The following is an 18,403-nucleotide window of genomic DNA, read 5'->3' as shown; positions in this document are numbered from 1 at the left end:
TTAAGGGTATTTTGGGACTTATTTACCAACTAAATACATACTCTAGTGTTCCTGTAGCTCAAGTGGTAGAGCATTGCGTTACCAGCACAAGGTTGTGGGTTCGATTCCCAGGGAACACATGTTAGATAAAAAATGCTAGCCTGAATGCACTGTAAGTCACTTTGGATAAAAGCATCTGCTAAATGCATACATTTAGCTAAATAAACTTATCACTGTATCTAAACCAACAACATGTTTATTAGATCCTGTACCCACTAAATTACTGAAAGAGCTGTTACCTGTAGCCGAAGAACCGCTTCTCAATATCATAAACTCGTCGTTATCTTTAGGACACGTCCCAAAACCATTCAAGCTGGCGGTTATCAAGCCTCTTATTAAGAAACCAAAACTAGATCCTAGTGTACTGGCAAATTATAGGCCTATTTCAAATCTTCCATTTATGTCTAAAATTTTAGAAAAAGTTGTGTCTGCTCAATTGAGCACCTTCCTGCATAAAAATGATCTGTATGAAGAATTTCAGTCAGGTTTTAGGCCCCACCATAGCACAGAAACTGCACTTGTTAAAATTACAAATGACCTGCTCCTTGCGTCAGACCAAGGCTGCATCTCATTTCTAGTCTTACTTGATCTTAGTGCTGCGTTCGACACCATAGATCATGACATACTCATAGATCGATTACAAAACTATACAGGTATTCAAGGGCAGGCTCTAAGATGGTTTAGATCCTACCTGTCCGATCGCTACCATTTTGTTTACTTAAATGGGGAGTCATCTCATTTATCATCAGTAAAATATGGAGTGCCACAAGGATCCGTCCTAGGTCCCCTTCTATTTTCAATATACATGTTGCCCCTTGGTAATATTATTAGAAAATACGGAATTAGCTTCCACTGTTATGCTGATGATACTCAGCTATATATATCAACGAGACCAGATGAAACTTCCCAATTATCTAAGCTAACAGATTGTGTTAAAAATGTAAAAGATTGGATGACAAAGAATTTTCTCCAATTAAATTCGGATAAGACGGAGATATTAATTATTGGACCAAAAAACACTACACAGAATCTTGTAGATTACAATCTGCAACTAGACGGATGTACTGTAACTTCCTCTACAGTCAGAAATCTGGGTGTTATATTAGACAGCAATTTGTCTTTTGAAAATCATATTTCCAATGTTACAAAAATTGCATTCTTCCATCTTAGAAACATTGCCAAGCTACGAAACATGTTATCTGTTTCTGATGCAGAAAAGCTAGTTCATGCATTCATGACCTCTAGACTGGACTATTGTAATGCACTTCTAGGTGGTTGTCCTGCTTCTTCAATAAACAAGCTACAGGTCGTCCAAAATGCAGCAGCGAGAGTCCTTACGAGGTCAAGAAAATATGATCATATTACCCCAATTTTACAGTCTCTGCACTGGCTACCTATTAAGTTCCGCATCAGTTACAAATTATCATTACTTACCTATAAGGCCCTAAATGGTTTAGCTCCAGCGTACCTAACTAGCCTTCTACCACATTACAACCCAGCACGCACCCTAAGGTCACAAAACGCTGGACTTTTGGTAGTTCCTAGGATAGCAAAGTCCACTAAAGGAGGTAGAGCCTTCTCACATTTGGCTCCCAAACTCTGGAATAGCCTTCCTGATAATGTTCGGGGTTCAGACACACTCTCTTTGTTTAAATCTAGATTAAAAACACATCTCTTTCGCCAAGCATTCGAATAATGTATCTTTTTAATTGTGAGTGTAGTTGCATCTGATCAAAGGTGCATTTTTATTCATTAGCTTGGGTTAAACTAATTTTACTTTGTTGGATCAGCAGCTATGCTAATGATGTCTGTATTTTGTTTCTATGTTTTGCCACGGGATTCACATCCCGTGGTAACTAGGATTTACACAAGCTCCAGTCTGGATCCAGAACACCTGAGAAGAGATGATGCTGACCCTCAGAGGACCTCAGATGATGCTAACCCTGAATGAACAAACAGAACTAACAATTATTCCTAAATGTGTGACTTAATCATATAATAACTTAATTAATAATATTGATAGTTCATCGTCTAGCTGACTACGTCTTGTATTATTATTATTTTTTAGTTTTTCTAAAATCCTGTCAAATGTGCACAAACTACTAGCTACTACTAAATATTGTAGAAACATAATTTTCTGTAAAGTTGCTTTGTAACGATTTGTTTTGTAAAAAGCGCTATACAAATAAACTTGAATTGAATTGAACATTTAATTTAATCTACAATTCAAAGGTTTGGGGTCAGTAAGATCTAAAAACAATAATAAATACTATTTTTATTATTGTTTTACAGAAATTTTATTTTAAAGTGACAGTAAAGACATGCTAGATAAATTTTCAAAGAAATGTTGATCTTCTGAACTTTCTGTTCATCAAGGAAAATTGAAAAAAATCTTTTAACAAAAAATAAATAAATACAAATTTGAAAAATAAACAATTGTTTTCAACATAACCAGATCGGCATATTAGAAAGATTTCTGAAGGATCATGGAGTGACTGGAGTAATGGCTGCTTAACATTCAGCTTTGTTATCATAAGAATAAGTTACATTTTAAAATATATTAAAATATTTAATAATAATGTATCACAATATTACTATTTTTACCTTTTTTAAAATAAGATGCTTCTTTTAAAAAACATAAAGAATCTCTCTCTCTCTCTCTCTCTCTCTCTCTCTCTATATATATATATATATATATATATATATATATACACATATACATAAAAAATATATATATATATATATATATATATATATATATATATATATATGCATTAAAAAGTGTGTACATGAATACACTACATAGAGTGCTGCTGTTTTGTTGCAGTTTTTATTTGATTTTATTTATTTTTCTATCTTGCCTTTTCTTTTATCTTTGACTAAGGTGAGGAAATGCCCATTATAAAACACATAGTTGGTTGAAAGTGTCATGCTAAGCAGTTCGCCCAAGAAATTGCACAGTTTGATTGGAAGCAAAGAAAGTGTCATCCCTTTTCGGTACCTACCTCTCCCTACCATTCCACTGTGTAGACCCCTCCACCCTCCTCTCCAAGCAGCCCTGACTGTGTCATTCCGGGAGGAGAGTGCATTCTCCTTTCATCCCTTTAGAGGACAAACATCAGCCCCATATTGCCGCCATCCATATTCATGAGCCTCTTATAAATATCTGATATCAGCCACTCTACAGCTGTTTAGCTCTGAAAGCAACACTCAGCCCATACACACACACAGAGATTTTAACGTAAGCACTAGTCTGTTCATGGGCCCTCATCACCTAGTGTGCCTTGACGGCCCCTAGATAGCATCAGCTCATTGCCGGGGTATCGCTCTCGGCTTAATTAAAGACTAAATGTGACCGCTAAATGAGAAAAGAATCCAAAAGAGCTGCACTTACCTTCCGCATGATAGCACAGCACTTATCTAAAGAGAGAAAGAGACAGTGAGTGCATGATATAGAGATTAAAAAAAGAGATGGCAAGGATATACAGATTTGAGTTAATTGTCACTTCCTCATCTCACCAAAGCACAAGGTGACTGCTATATCAATCATGAGTAAATAAATTATTTAGTCGTGTCTCGATATAGGCATATATATATATTTTTTATTTATTTATTTAATTTAAATACATTAAATAAATATTGAAAATTTGAAATATTAATATGATTTGTTATGTTTTAATAATAATAATAATAATAATATATTATGTGTGTGTTTTTAATAGATCTATATATAGAATAACAAATAAATATATAATAAGTAAAGAGAATTATTATAAAATATTATCGAGTAAATATAGCTTTCTCATACTTTGGGCCTTAAAAAGGGGTCTCTGTGTCTGTAAAGGTTAAAAAGCCTCTTAATACCTCAATTTTACGTAAACACCATGTCCCACAACAGAGTATTTTGTTGTCAGATTATCTAACCAAAGGACATTGGATGGGTTGAACGCTTTACTAACTGCTACAGTAAACTATGACTTGTTAATGAGGAGGGCACTGTGTGTTCTCAACAAGGCAGAAAAGAACATTCTGCCTTCCTGAGAAACTGTTCTTTTTTCCCTCAGATTACACTTACAGTCCTCCTCCAACTCATTAGAAACGTTAGATTTGCTGATCCAGGCAAGAAAAAATGCACTTTGCTTCGTTTTCCAGAATATCATGGTTCGTTTCCAAAACAAACAGCAAGAAATTTAAATATTGCTCTTGTAGTGAGTGTGAGTGTGAGTGTGTGTGTGTGAGGGGGAAGGTTAGAGAGTGAGAGAGAAAGACAGATTGTGAGGTTTAAGATAAGTATCACAGTACCTAGTGGACTGGATGGGTTTAAAGTATTAACATTAGAGAATACAGGACGACGAGAAGCAGAACAAATCACAGGGAGGAAATGATAAGCAAGACACACTTAAAGAAAAGAACCAACAAAGACTGAGGAAAGTTAAGCTCTGTGAACATATACATAAAATAAACATATAGATATGAGGAGGGAGTTTCCTCTGAGAAAAAAACTGCACGTTGGAGAATGATTGATTTGAATATACAATATGCAAAAAAAAAAAATTAAAAGGGCCTATGAGACACCAAGATTTTCTGAGGGGAAAGAAAAGGAGAGTTGGCGGATTTCTTTTTATCGCTCATTAGCCATGCGCAGTGATCTGGCTTTTCTCCCACACCTCGCGGCTTGTTACAGCCTGAGCCCTGCCTGCCAGTGCAGCCCCCCTCGCCACCCTCCTCCCCCGGCCCACACAATCACGTCTGCAATCACAGCCTCTAATTAGGTTAATTAATTTGTATCAGCCCTGGTAGGGACTTGGCTGATGAGACAGGCGTAAGAGTATAACTGTTTGGACCTCATTAAAATACAAGCAAGACGATGAGATACAGAGAATGTTGTTGTTTGTTGTACGACAGGACAAGACAGGGTCATAAAGCATTTCAGATTGGACCCCAAACCCACTACATACCCCCACCGGGGGTTCTCTCTATCCCACCTTGTATTATGCTTTAGGTGACAAGGCTGCCCCGTTCAGCCATAGACAGGGATGATATAGTGTAAGTGCTCAGGAAGGGGGGGCCTTTTTGAAACAGAGGCATCACATTACAATCAGCGAGGGCCGCTCATCAGGACACTGACGAACACACTCTGATTAACAGCACGATCTGATTACAGCAATCATACAGAACGTAGGACCAGTCCCATGAGGGAGGGAAAGAGAGAGAGAGTGCAAGATTTACTGAGAATGTGTGATAAATATATTGGAATGCTCATTCACTCTGTTCTTATTATAGGAATAATGGAATTCAGATATAGCAAATATCATAATATAAAAGTATTAATATACAGCTTAATGCAGTACATTTGAAAGATTTAACCCTCACAATCTGCTTGGGTGTCCACAGGGGCCTCAAAAACGTTGATAATTAAGTGCTGATAATTAAAATTTTAACAAAGATTCCAAGTGATAACACCAATTACACATACTCTGTGAAAAATGTTACATATGTTTGTGTTCTCGGAGACCCCAGATTTAAAGCAAGAACTTGTTTAAGTGCTAACAATCTCTGGAGACTTACTGCCATTTGTCAAGGTAAAATCAACACCAAACAGAAATAATGTTACTAGAAAATATTTGAATCTTATTTTGTCAGTAGGGATGCACTGATGCTATGTTATTGCTGATAAACGATTATGGTCAATATTAGAATTCTAAATTATTTTGTCTAAATAAATGCCGTTTAAAACACTAAACCTCAAATGTATTATTTTAAATGCTACAAGTGAATTTAAGCAACACAGATTTATAATGTACATTATGAAAAATGTATACTTATTTCGAGATTTGCTAATAATAATAGTCTGACCGATACCGATAAGCCGATAATAATTTTCATCCTATGGCTGATTACCGATTGTGGTCATTTTTAAAAGTCTACACTATTTTGTCTAAATCAACACAGTTAAAACATTAAACACAAATCTTTTTGAAAGCTACAAGTTAAAATTAGGCACCACAGCGTTATAATGTACAGTATGAAAAATATATGGTTATTTTGAGATTTGCTAATGATCAGATTTAAGTGTTATTAAATTATTATTGTTTTTTTGAAGAATAAATTTAACTGAGCATTAGATGATGGCAAAGGTAATATTAATGCAAGTAAAAATGAGGAAATGGAAATGGATATGCGCAATATGAACTGATGTTTTTATTTTAAAAAGAAGAAGAAGAAGAAGAAAAGAGAAGAACAGCATTTTAAAAGGAACTCTAATACTGGCTGATAACCAATATGGTACAGCTATATTGTGAATCCCTTCCAGTCATTTTGTGGTTTAAAGTGTTCAAGCGTCATAGAAACATATTACAATAATTTTAAAGTGAAAATTACTCTCATTATTTTTTTACATGTCAATGGGATCTTTGGTATAGGGTCAGCTTCAATAGGTAAAACTAAAGAGAATATACTCATAAGATTTAAAATGTATAAAACTTGATATTTTAAAGAGCATTGGAGTTCAAACAACATTGTACCTAGTAAAAAAGCAAGAACATCGGAAAGCAATTCAGGTTTAAAACAAGATGATGGTGAGTAAATAATTGCAATTTCTTTTTTTTGGCTGAACTAAGTTTTTGAAGTAATGGTAGAGAGCAGTTTAAAAACCTACAGGGAGACACAATGATGTAGCAAACAACATTAAGGTGCATCCATTGACAGGCCATCATAGACCATAAAGCCAGACTGTTGTTTTATAAGGCTGAGCGAAGCAGAGTGTGGAGGTATACGCAGCGATAGACAGACAATGACACCCGGTTGCCTGCAGACAAGGACAGATCCAGTAGTTAAAGTGTAATGAACACATCCCCCAGGCACACAGCTGCCAGTGGGAGAGTGATGGACTAACGGTAATACCCAGGCAGATGGGTGCGCGCCACGCCTTGTCCTGTCCTCTCACCCACAGCGGGTCCCCCCCATGGGCCCCCATGTCTGGGGAGCAGAGGGGAAACGAGCTCCACTGGGGAGGAGGCCTTAGCGTGATTTAGGCTCCCATGCAAATTTAATCAATTCAAGTGCCTCTTCCAAACAGGCTCATGGCTAATTAGTGACTATTTAAAGGGGTCTCTGTGATCCCACCTCACACACACATACACGCACACTCGCATGCAGTGAGAGTTATAAAGATTTTCCTTCAGTCGCTTTCCCTCTGGCACAGAGACAAACCCCCACCCCTCGAACTCTCGCTACAATCTGCTACTTCAAAAGCCGTGTGACAAAGTGTGGTGCTACTCAATGGGGCAGATATAAGAACCTCAGCCATTTTTTCTCCACACAACCCACCGATTCTACTGTTCACCCACCGAGTTACCCTGAACCGTAATTGGCAAATCGATTAGTGCTGTTCTTAACCTCACTCATGAAAGGAGACTTTGAGGTACAGCAGAGAAGAGGCAGCTAGGGGCTTGACATCCAGCGGGCTCAGGTGCTGTAATAACAGTCAAGGCCATCATACTCTAGTCAAAACTACTCTGAGTCACCAATGCTGTTTTAAACAGAGAGTGATTAAGAAATGGCCTTACTTCCAGTTTCACAAAGCTCAATTCACTATACAGCTGTGAAAAGCTCTTGCGTTAATTGCCTACAAAATAATGCTTTCATATTAATCATTATATATTATATGCATCTGAAATGACAGTTTAATCCATGGAAATTGTTACAGTGTGATCTATTTTCATGCAAAAAGTCTAGAAATAGAGAGATACTTATCAGCAATAAGCAAATTACTCTGCTATGAAATGCTTGTTCACACTCACTTACATACTGAGAGGCTTCAACAGCGTTTACAACTCATTTTATTAGTGCCATTCAGAATCACTTAATATTAATTACTCAGGAGTCAGGTTGAGACATTATCCCAAGTACACATCTTAAAGATTTCACTAATCATTTCACTGAACCAACAAAAAAACAAAAAAGAAGAGCAAAAGCATTGAGGCTCAGCATAGACTTCACATACCATCCCATCAAATGAGCCTATTTAAAACTATTGTCAACTCAACACTCCTATCCCAAACCCTTAACAAATGGCTCAAGAGCTCCATGAGGGCCACAGGAGGCCTCTTTTACATTTCCTAATGTTAATAACATTACGGGACAATGTGGAAGATTTTGACCAATATCTTTCAGATCTAGGGGTCACTGTCAACACTGCGCTGGTGGACCTGCAGCCATGACCCCATGCAAAAGCTGATGCGAATGAAAGACAGGCTTCAGTAAGAACAGTGGCTTTCTGTGTAATGAAAGACAGAAGTAGAGCGGAACTGCGCACATGGCTGCATGACCCACCACTCCAAACCGAGGCGGTCGCAGTGACGAATGCTCGGCCACATGACGCACACACACACACTGCCAGTGACTTCTTTTGGCAAATACAGAAGGTCAATATTGATATGTCACACGGAGCTGCTTTGTAAATATCACCAGACTTGGACATGTATCCACATGTCACTATGAACACTGGCTTGTAACTCCTTATATATATATATATATATATATACATTTATATATATATATATATATATATATATATATATATATATATATACATTTATATATATATATATATATATATATATATATATATATATATATATATATATGCGTGTGTAAAGAATAGCATGTAAGAATTAATCATTTTGAGTGTATTACAGGTACAGCAGCAGTATGCACGCAGCATTCATTACAAACTGCTTTTCCTGTGGTCAGCGTGGGCACAGACAGACTCCTGGCCTGCTCCTCTCGAACACAGTGACATTTACCTGTTCCTGATTCAATCCTCTTCTTTCCCAGGAGAGAGTAACGGATGGGGCCTGTTTATGAAGCCGCTGCCACCTGCATGATCAATCAAGTCATGCACAGACGTGTGGGCCTTAAAAGTGGGCCATTTAATGTTCTGAGAAAATTAACTTCTGCTTTAAATAGGGTGTCTGCAGGACTTTTTTTAAGACCTGAACACATAATTAATACAATATGAGCGGTGTAGGGCAATGTCTATAGTGCCATATAAAGTAACATAAAATTACTGTAAAAAGCATAATTTACAATTCAGTTACAAAAACGTTTTATAAAATGATAAATTTTACATATCAGCCATTTAAAGTCAAAAGTATTAATATATTAATAAAAAAAATGGGAGGGGGGTAAGCAAAAACAGGAAATATGGTGTCTAAAACTTAATCTCATAAACTGTTGTATAAAATCAAATCACATTTATAATAATGCTTGCTTTTGGAGAAAAAAAAACATCACTTTTCATGTGATTGTAGCTATATGAAATTATATAAATATAAATGTTCTTCCCCCTCTTAAATTGTGATTTAATCTAAATGCACTGGTTCTAAATGCACTGATTAATGCATGCAGTGAAAGAACGCGCACTAGTCTAACCTACAAGACTTCATTACATTACATCACAAAAATGCTGTATTGAAAATGATCATTCATACTGCCAGCAGGTGGAGCGTTTGGTAGAGTATAACTGTTTCCCTGGTAACAGCAGAACAGCACTGGACTTTGAATGTGCAGCGCTCATGTTTATTCAATGAAATCATAACATCAGCCTTTTGAAGTTTAATCGTCACATTCAGCCGCAATTCTGGTCTTTCTTACCCACATTTAAGACCTCTTGAAATCATACTTGAAATCACTTTTTTTAGGCCTTAGGTTTGATAAAACAAAATGTAAGACTTTTTAAGAGCCCCCGGAAACCGGGTTTATCTTTGTAGCCAGTCAATTTAAGTCAATTTAAAGATGTAATGGTAATGGCAAAATGTAAAAAAAAAAAAAAAAAAAAAAAGTAAACATAGGACAAAGGATGTAATAGGACAAAAAAAAATTAAATTAGTAAAAAAAACAATTATATATATATATATATATATATATATATATACAGAAACCATATTTCTGAATTATGGATCTACCATGTAATATAAATTATATTGCTATGTCACCTAATCATTAAAGAGTTGAGACTGAATTTTGAAGGCATAATAGTTGCATTTTAAAAATTGAATGCCTACATCAAGAGCCAGGAAAGTTGTTTTTTTTTATTATATTTATCAAGGTTGTAAATTTAGTGCCATCTACTGTTAAATTAAAGAACTACAAAACAGTATGTGTATTTTAAGGCAATAAACGATTTTGCAGTAAATATCTACAAACTCCTTGCTTTATATAGTGTGCAAGATTCCCAGCATAGTCTTTCAAACCACACTATAGAAGTGAAAGAGAGTCCACTTCATAGATGAATCTGCTGATTAATGGTCACAAGAAAGTGAGTTTCCACGGTGTACTGATACAAAGACATCATCTTTTCCTCTTAGCTTCAAATCTATAGACAGCTGGAGCAGTTTCGGTCTCCTCACAGACTTTCACTTTCTTAACTTTATCCTGTCAGAGATAAAAGCACAACTCAGATGTCACACAAAAATGAAAACCAATTCTGAAATTACCACCAACAAACACTTCATCATAAGATAAGGTTCTTAAAAACAAGATCATTGGTAAATCCATGCATTACTAAATTGAAATGATTATAAAAAGTACTCAAGTGCCCATGTTTAAGGGGTTTATGTGAAATGTAGAAGAATTCACTTACTTGCAGATCTTTTCTAGTCTGGATCTTTTGACTAATGACAAACATATTTTTTTCTCTGTCAATACGCTGTGAAAGCCTCAGATATTGAAGTTCCCTCTGCTTTGCAAGTTTCTGAGAAAGGGGATTCAACATGTTAGAAAATGACAAATATGAGAAATGGTACAATAAATGCAGAGAAGTTAGTGTTAAAACGTGATTTTTCACTATTTACACCAGGATCTGCATTTTCATGGGTTTAAAAATTATTACATAATCAAAATTATGAATAATTTAGAATGTATTTCTAAGTCGTCATGACTACTATTTATACAATTAAATTAGTGTAAAATATATTAATTCTTATTAAAAATGGGTAAATGAATGAAGAAATGATTCAACAGTGCAGTGTACACACTAAAATACTTAGGTTACATAGGTTATACAAAGCATGCTATACAGTGGCTAAATTACTTTTATTCTCTGAGGATCCACTGCTCCCACAATGCTTTTCTTTTCCAGGGTCTCTATTGTAGGTCTGTTATATGCTCGTCCCACCAATTCAGGTACTGTGTTGAGGTGTGTGGCCAGATCAAAGCCCTCGACTAGGATGAATAAAAAAAATATATTAAAAAAAACAAATTTTTAAATATAAAAATGAAATAAGCAAGCAAACAATAAATTACGTCTACATAACTAAGGGGTCTGCAGCAATACTGCAAGTGGTCCACCAAGTATCACTTGATCTCAAACTTGTATTCAAATATTCATAAACTTAAAATCATGCAGTATTAAAAGAGCAGGTCATATGCTATTTTAAAGTGTCCTAATATTGTGTTGTAGCAACTACAACAGGTTTAAATGCATCTAAGTTCAGAAAACCAGCCAGATTATAGAAGCAGTCCTTATTAAAGCTGCAGTTGGTAACTTTTGTAAAAATATATTTTTTACATATTTGTTAAACCTGTAATTATGTCCTGACAGTAGAATATGAGACAGATAATCTGTGAAAAAAATCAAGCTCCTCTGGCTCCTCCCACTGGTCCTATTGCCATTTGCAGAAAGCCATCCACTCCCAGTAAGAAACAACCAATCAGAGCTGCGGTCCGTAACTTTGTTTGTGTTCAAAATGTAGAAAAAATTATATAATAAGCGAGTACACCATGAATCCATTTTCCAAACCGTGTTTTTAGCTTGTCCTGAATCATTAGGGTGCACCTATAATAAGTGTCTATATTGTGACTATTTTAGATTGCTTCGGGGGTACCGCGGCGGAGTAACCCAGTACCTTTGTGATTCTTCATAGAGATACACAGAGAGAAGTAGTTCCGGCTACGATGTTCTTCCGCAAGCAGTTCTGTTTATTAACCGCTAGAGCGTCAAAAGTTACCGACTGCAGCTTTAAGTCCTAATTTTTATTACTAAAATTACATGCAAACAAAAGGTTTGAATCGTATTTCTGTGGTATCCTTGAACACAGCGTCTTCTCAACATGATGTGAAGTAAACAAACTAACTAGCGGAAGTGTTTGTGGGCAGGTCAGAGTGTTCCTATTTAGCGGGCAGGCGGGATTATGCAAATATGTTACCTAGTGATGCATACCTGTAACAAGCAAAAATATGACGACTCATTAAGGCGATTAAGAATCGACTCTCTCATTTAAAAGACAATATCTTTATTTATCATGCACTTTTTTGATGAACAACTTTGCATAAATGTTTTCATTTAAGGATAGCTACTTTATAAACTGCAAAAGAGATATTTTTTCAAAAACCCATTTGACCTGCTCTTTAACTTCACATAAAGCTAAAGTTAAATAGCTAGAGGCAAATGTTTTGTATCGAACCACATTAATTTTTTTTGTCAAATTAAAATGTAAATTACATCAATAAATCTTATTTTACTGGCATAGCAATGTAAGGCGCATAAGGTGTATAAATAAATACATTAATATGATACTATCTTATTATAAGGTAGGTTTACATTATGTAATAGGTGTAGCTATGCAATATTACGGTACCTTCTTTTTTTGAGTCCACATAAAAAACATGCTTATTTTTCTTTTCTTCATCAACATCAAGAAGGTGGAGCTCTGACTTCATCCTTTCGATTTTCTGAAAAATAAAAACATTTAAGCCATTATTCTCCACTTTGAAGGGATGAAGCCACAAATAAACCGATATATGAGAAGAATCTGCCCCACCTTCATCTCCGACACTCGCTTCATTTCCACATATCTGATGTCCTGGGTCCTCATCACCTTCTTCTGCTCCTCTGTCATGGTTTCGTCTTTTGGTTTGATCACGTGAACTCCATCCTGAACAGTAGCAGAATGAGCAGAGGATTCACAAACCTCGTTGCTCCCATTTCAGTTTAAGATAGTTGAATGCAGTAGCAGTTCTAAGAGGGGACAAACCTTTAAATGGTTGTGTATCATTTTAAAGTGAAATTCGTCCGGGTTCTTATCCATTGCCTTCTTGCGCAAGGCCGTGAGGGTCTTCTGTTTCCGATGGTAGTCACTGTATTACAAATAACATGTTGTACACAGCGGATTGTAAATCATAAGTGCAGTATTTCAACTATATTCCAATGTCAAACCAATCTGAATTAAAACTATAATGGCCTTCATCTTATAAAGTGATCAGTTACATCTAAACTCATTGTTATATTATATTTACTACTATCCTGATTAGAATCTCTCTTATATTCACTACTCTCTTTACTAAGGCTCTCAAAAGACACACAGAGACACATATATCTATATTTTTACATACTTATAGTGGACATCAAAATTAGAATAACCTACAATTTCCTAAATTTCAAGGTCACTGCTTAGCCCTATTTGAAGTTATCCAAATAGGAGCAGAAGGGCTTTTTTAAAAGCATATTTAATAAATGAATTGTATTCTGCAGCAAGTGGCATGGTTTGAGGGATGTTTTCTGAAGATACAAGGCAGGGTGAATGCAAACGTTTATCAGAACGTCCTTCAGCAAGATGCAGTACTTTCCCTGCAAGCATCTCCCAATCATCCAGCAATTTTCATGCAGGATTATGTCCCCGTCACACCTCAAAACAGGTAAAGCACAAAGCAGTTGCTTGAAGCTAAGAACACTAAAATAATGAAATGGCCGGGCCAGAGTCCTGAGCTAAACCCAAATGAAAATCTCTGTTAAAATCCTTGGAAGCAAAGTTATTGCTAAGAAACCCAGTACAGTTACCAAAATATTGACTGGAAAAAGAGTGGACCAAGATCACACCAGCGAGCGCAGTCTCAGAAACTAGTGATGCCCAACGGCTGCAGATGTGCTCAAGTCACTCAAAGCAAGGGCCTCTACACTTCCTACTGATTTCTGACATCTGTAACCCTCCAAACTTTAAGTTATAATCTGTTTTCTAATTTCCTATCACTGTGTTTTCCACAAATTAAAGTTGTTGTTTTAAATGCCTTGGTTATTTTGTCAGACATTACTATAACAGTTGAATACCCATAGATAATATTCCTTAAAATTTTGAGCAATGAAAATTAACAATATTTCAACAACAACAAAAAAATCAAGTATTTACAGATTGCTCTCTAACTGTATTATATATACTCATTTTATTTCAAATGTGTTATTTTCGATAAATGTATTTCTTGTTTACAAAACTTTTCATTGACATATCTTATGGGAGAGCATCCAAATCAGTAAACATAAAACTATAAAAACAATAATTAAGTTGTGTTATTTCTTACTCTGCACGAAGTTTGTAATCCTTCTTCTTCTCCAGTAGTCCCAAATGTTTCCTGAAACCGAGCTGAGATGGTAGAAAAGTCACGTTAACAAACAAGAAATGCGAAAGTTAAACCTTCTCATTCACTGTTAGGGAAAGCTAAAGTAACGTTAGCCATCGGATATCAGTAAAACTCGCTTTAACGTTACCTGGTTAATTTGCCACCATAACTACATACGTACATTAATCTGTCAGATTAAATATAATAATAATACACTGTTACATACACTGTTTTAACAGTCTATGAGTCCTTTTACAACAATAGCTATTTAGCAAGGCAGCACGCGAGTTACCCAGTACGTTATGTTTAATCTTACCTGTGATCGCTCTTTGTGGTCTCGTTGTTTAGATTTCAAGGCTTTTCGAAAGGAAGACATGGCTGTAAATATCTAAAAAATCAAATCCAGTTGTGAATGATGGGAGAAAAAACCTAGACACGAACTAGTTACACGGCACAATCTCGAATGTATGGTTCTTAACTCACGTGGATACGATGGTACACACTAGCGTGTTATTTCTCGGCAGCAGATTCGCGGGTAAGATTTTTCCTTTTCAACCTGATCAAGCACAATATTTATTATTATATGAAATAGAACTAAAAAAAAATATATATATATATATATATATATATATATATATATATATATATATATATATATATATATATATATATATATATATATATATATATATATATATATATATATATATAAAGCTAAGAACACTGAAATAATGTAAGTTGAATTATTAAAAAAATATATAAGTCTACAGTAGCCTATAAATTCCTCAGTATAGATTTAACAGAGTAAACGCGACAACTGAACAACAATATAGTTATTTACGCTGTATGCCTACTTTTAATGTAAAATAAATGTTGCTCGACATTTGTCGACAGCAGATGGCAGTGTCCTCCATTGCATATCACCCACTCCTATATTTTGCTTCGTCCAAATAGATCCTTTAAAATGTGAAAGTCCCTCATAGAAAAAAAAATATGTTTTTTGACTCCAATAAATGTTATGTTTTCAAATCCAATCATTCACTCTTGTTCCAAAAACTGCACTTTCTGAAAGTCACAAAGCTCCAGTACTACCAATCTGACACTGAGCATAGGCTACACCGCAACATTAGCTTAATATGGCCATAATCAGTGACATCCATCAGAGGAGTTGTCTGCTGTTTTGTATAAAGAAGATAGCCAGGCTCACAGCAGGGAAGAACTCAATAACAAACCTTGGGTGCTGAGACACTTAGTTTATATATCCTGGCCAGTGTGTTGACACTAAATAACTTCGGTCATGAATCTCATGATAATGACAGCCGCAATCTGCCAAGGAGATTGGTTAACACTAACAAATAATAATTGGTGTTTCTCAGACTTTAAAGGGTGTTCTACTCCACACATGAAAATTAACCATAGTTTTATTACAGTAAAACTTAGTGATTACCATTTGTATAATCACAATTTTATAAATACCACCCAGATAGCACATGTACGTCTGCAAGATATCTGTTAAAGATCGCTTAATCTGGAAAGTATCTTCTGTGTAGAAACATCTGATGGGTGTCTTTAAAATGTCAGTTTTACATTCATTCAGAAATAGCCATTTGATGTGTCAAAACATGTGGGGCATAAGCTAGGGCAGATTTGAAATAACAACCATCTTTTCTTCTTGCAAAAAAAAAAAAAAAAAAAAAAAAAACCCACTGTGGATTACTCAGAAATACAGAACATCATGTTCTGGGTCTGCAAGTCTTTTCCCATTGTGTTTTTTAAGAGGAAATTACAAAATAAAACACTCACATTTCAGTTTGAGGAACTTCAAATTGAACACTTAAGTCTTTTCATTTATACTTTAAATAAGGACAAAGGCAATGTATTACCTCATAGGATTTCTATCCTTTATTTCCCCTTTTATGTTTGAAAAAAATCTGATGTGTGAGATTTGCAGAACAGATTCTTTACTGAGAAAGAAACCACAGAAAATAAACCACAGTAAAGCATGTAAAAAAATTAAAATAAATTAAAATAAAATCAGATTTAAAGTACTTCCCTGAGTGAATTTTAATAAGATTTGATATGTTTCTCAAAAAAAAAAAAAAAAAAAAAAAAAAAAATATATATATATATATATATATAACTGAGCTCAAGACCTTGGAATGTATTTCTTAACCAATGTAAGGTTCTATACACCGAGGGTGAGATTAATACAAATCAAGAGGTGCTCTTGTATGAATTATATTGTAGATCTTAAATCAGGTTTCATCTCATTTTTTTATTTAATTTTATGCATTTAGCAGACGCTTTTATCCAAAGAGACTTACAGTGCATTCAGGCTAACAGTTTTTACCTAACATTTTTGAGTGTTATATTAAAAAAATAGATGTAGTTTGCCTGATTAAAGTTTTACAAGTTGGCAGATGTAAAAGTGGTGGATAGTCTGGATTGTGGGAAATCTTATTTACGTTTCACTCCTGTGTCAGAGAGAAAGGTTTTTGAGGATTGTTTTTTTAAAACAGAGGAAACCATTTAACAGATTTAAAACATATAATTTCAGGTTTTACCAAGGATGTTAACCCTCTTGGCGCCACGGTCGAGTTTACTCGACAAGATGCGGCACTGAATAAAACGGCCGATTTTGTCAAATAGGGTGTCAAATTTCATGCAACCTCCCCTGCACTAGATAGCAGACATGTAATACATCATCTCTGACTGAAAAAAACGTCATGCTCCTATACAAAATCTTCGAGATAGAGTGCATTGAATCAGTGCAAAAAAAAAGCGGAGCTTGTGTGAGAGTGAGCCATTTTATCTGACCAATATTGTCAACGTCAGCGAGTATTGGCATTAGATTATTATTATTTTCATTATTATTATTATCTAATGGCATCAATAAAGCTTCAATAAAGCCGCAATGAGGTGTTGGAACTTCTATTCGCGGACACTGATTCTGAAGGGGAATATCTGCATTCAGAAGATGACGGTCATACTGAAAGTGAAAGTATAGCCCTACACCAAGCACAGACGGTGAATCATTTGCCCAATGTAAATAAATGGTCCTTTGCCAAATGTCAGAGGTGTGAACAATGTTAGCCGGGGTCGGAGTGTTCATCGCGAAATTATCAGGCATGTTTTTGTTGCGGGGACGAGGCGGGAGATTTTTACCGCGCTAGACATGTATATTTGTCTTCTGACCGCACCTCTCCGCAATCGCGGCGACAGTATTGTAGTGGAGACTTTGTCTAATGCCACTGGGTATGTTAGACGAGGTCGAAGTATTCATAGTACAGTTAGGAGGCAAGGTGGGGAGTCGCAATGACACTGACAGTAGTCCGAGATGTGCACACTCGGCGCGTGCGCGAGGCAGATCTGGCCGCGCTGCTCATAGCAGAAGCAGAGGCGATGTGACATGGGGCATAGATTTTGAACTAAACAGGTCTTGTCTACTTGTGTTTGTGTGTCATATGAATAATATATATGTGCCCCATACATGGAATCAGAGTGCCTGCTGCATGTAGTAAATTGAAAATCCCAACCGCTACATACATTCGGTTTGTTTCTACCATTTATTAGTAATGATTTACACAGTTTGTTTACTGCTTACTATTTACCTGAGCATTCAGTATTGTGCAATATAGCACACAGAAGGTTAGGGACATTTTTTGGGGGAAAGAAGTGCTCCATTTTATCATTTAAACATGTGACTTTTCATGAAAATTCTATAATTCAAGATGACCCCCCCATATGACGTCATAATATGCAAATTAGATGGGAAAATAAAATCACTACATAAACATTGGGTCATCCTTAATATTTTTATAATTGACAGAAAGTCTCTATCTTTTATAAATTTTAAGATATAGCCTTTTGAAATTAAGATGTCAAAATCGAACGTTTTAGGAAAAAACCTCTGGCGCCTATCTGAACCTATCCTTCCAGGAAGAGGCCTCTCTTAAATGTTTGGTTCTCT

At 35.5% G+C, this 18,403-nt stretch overlaps 1 protein-coding gene across 2 annotated transcripts; it reads right to left on the bottom strand.

The window, feature by feature from the left end:
* Nucleotides 1–10,113: 10,113 nt before the first annotated feature.
* Nucleotides 10,114–14,978, bottom strand: LOC128030530 (probable U3 small nucleolar RNA-associated protein 11). Of its 2 annotated transcripts, XM_052618234.1 has the most exons (9): nt 14,917–14,978; nt 14,750–14,821; nt 14,395–14,456; nt 13,077–13,179; nt 12,864–12,977; nt 12,681–12,774; nt 11,135–11,265; nt 10,685–10,795; nt 10,114–10,476 (listed from the first exon to the last, which is right to left on the bottom strand). In XM_052618234.1, the coding sequence occupies exons 2-9, from the start codon at nt 14,807–14,809 to the stop codon at nt 10,393–10,395; spliced, it is 759 nt and encodes a 252-aa protein (XP_052474194.1). In that variant the 5' UTR covers nt 14,810–14,821; nt 14,917–14,978; the 3' UTR covers nt 10,114–10,392. The 2 variants fall into 2 exon arrangements, with proteins under 2 accessions (XP_052474194.1, XP_052474193.1); XM_052618233.1 differs by having other exon boundaries at nt 14,750–14,958.
* Between the last annotated feature and the right edge of the window lie 3,425 nt (nt 14,979–18,403).

This window comes from Carassius gibelio, chromosome A16, assembly GCF_023724105.1.
Source record: "Carassius gibelio isolate Cgi1373 ecotype wild population from Czech Republic chromosome A16, carGib1.2-hapl.c, whole genome shotgun sequence".
NCBI lineage: Eukaryota > Metazoa > Chordata > Actinopteri > Cypriniformes > Cyprinidae > Carassius > Carassius gibelio.
This window is presented reverse-complemented; position numbering and strand designations above follow the sequence as displayed.

Bases quoted from the DNA above. Each gene is read 5' to 3' on its own strand.
- LOC128030530 (XM_052618234.1), bottom strand. From the start codon at position 14,809: ATGTCTTCCTTTCGAAAAGCCTTGAAATCTAAACAACGAGACCACAAA. The intron at 12,775-12,863 runs GTGGGGCAGATT...TTTATTTTTCAG, and splicing joins AGCGAGTGTCGGAGATGAAG to AAAATCGAAAGGATGAAGTC. The intron at 10,796-11,134 runs GTAATTTAGCCA...CCCCTTTCTCAG, and splicing joins TGGATCCTCAGAGAATAAAA to AAACTTGCAAAGCAGAGGGA.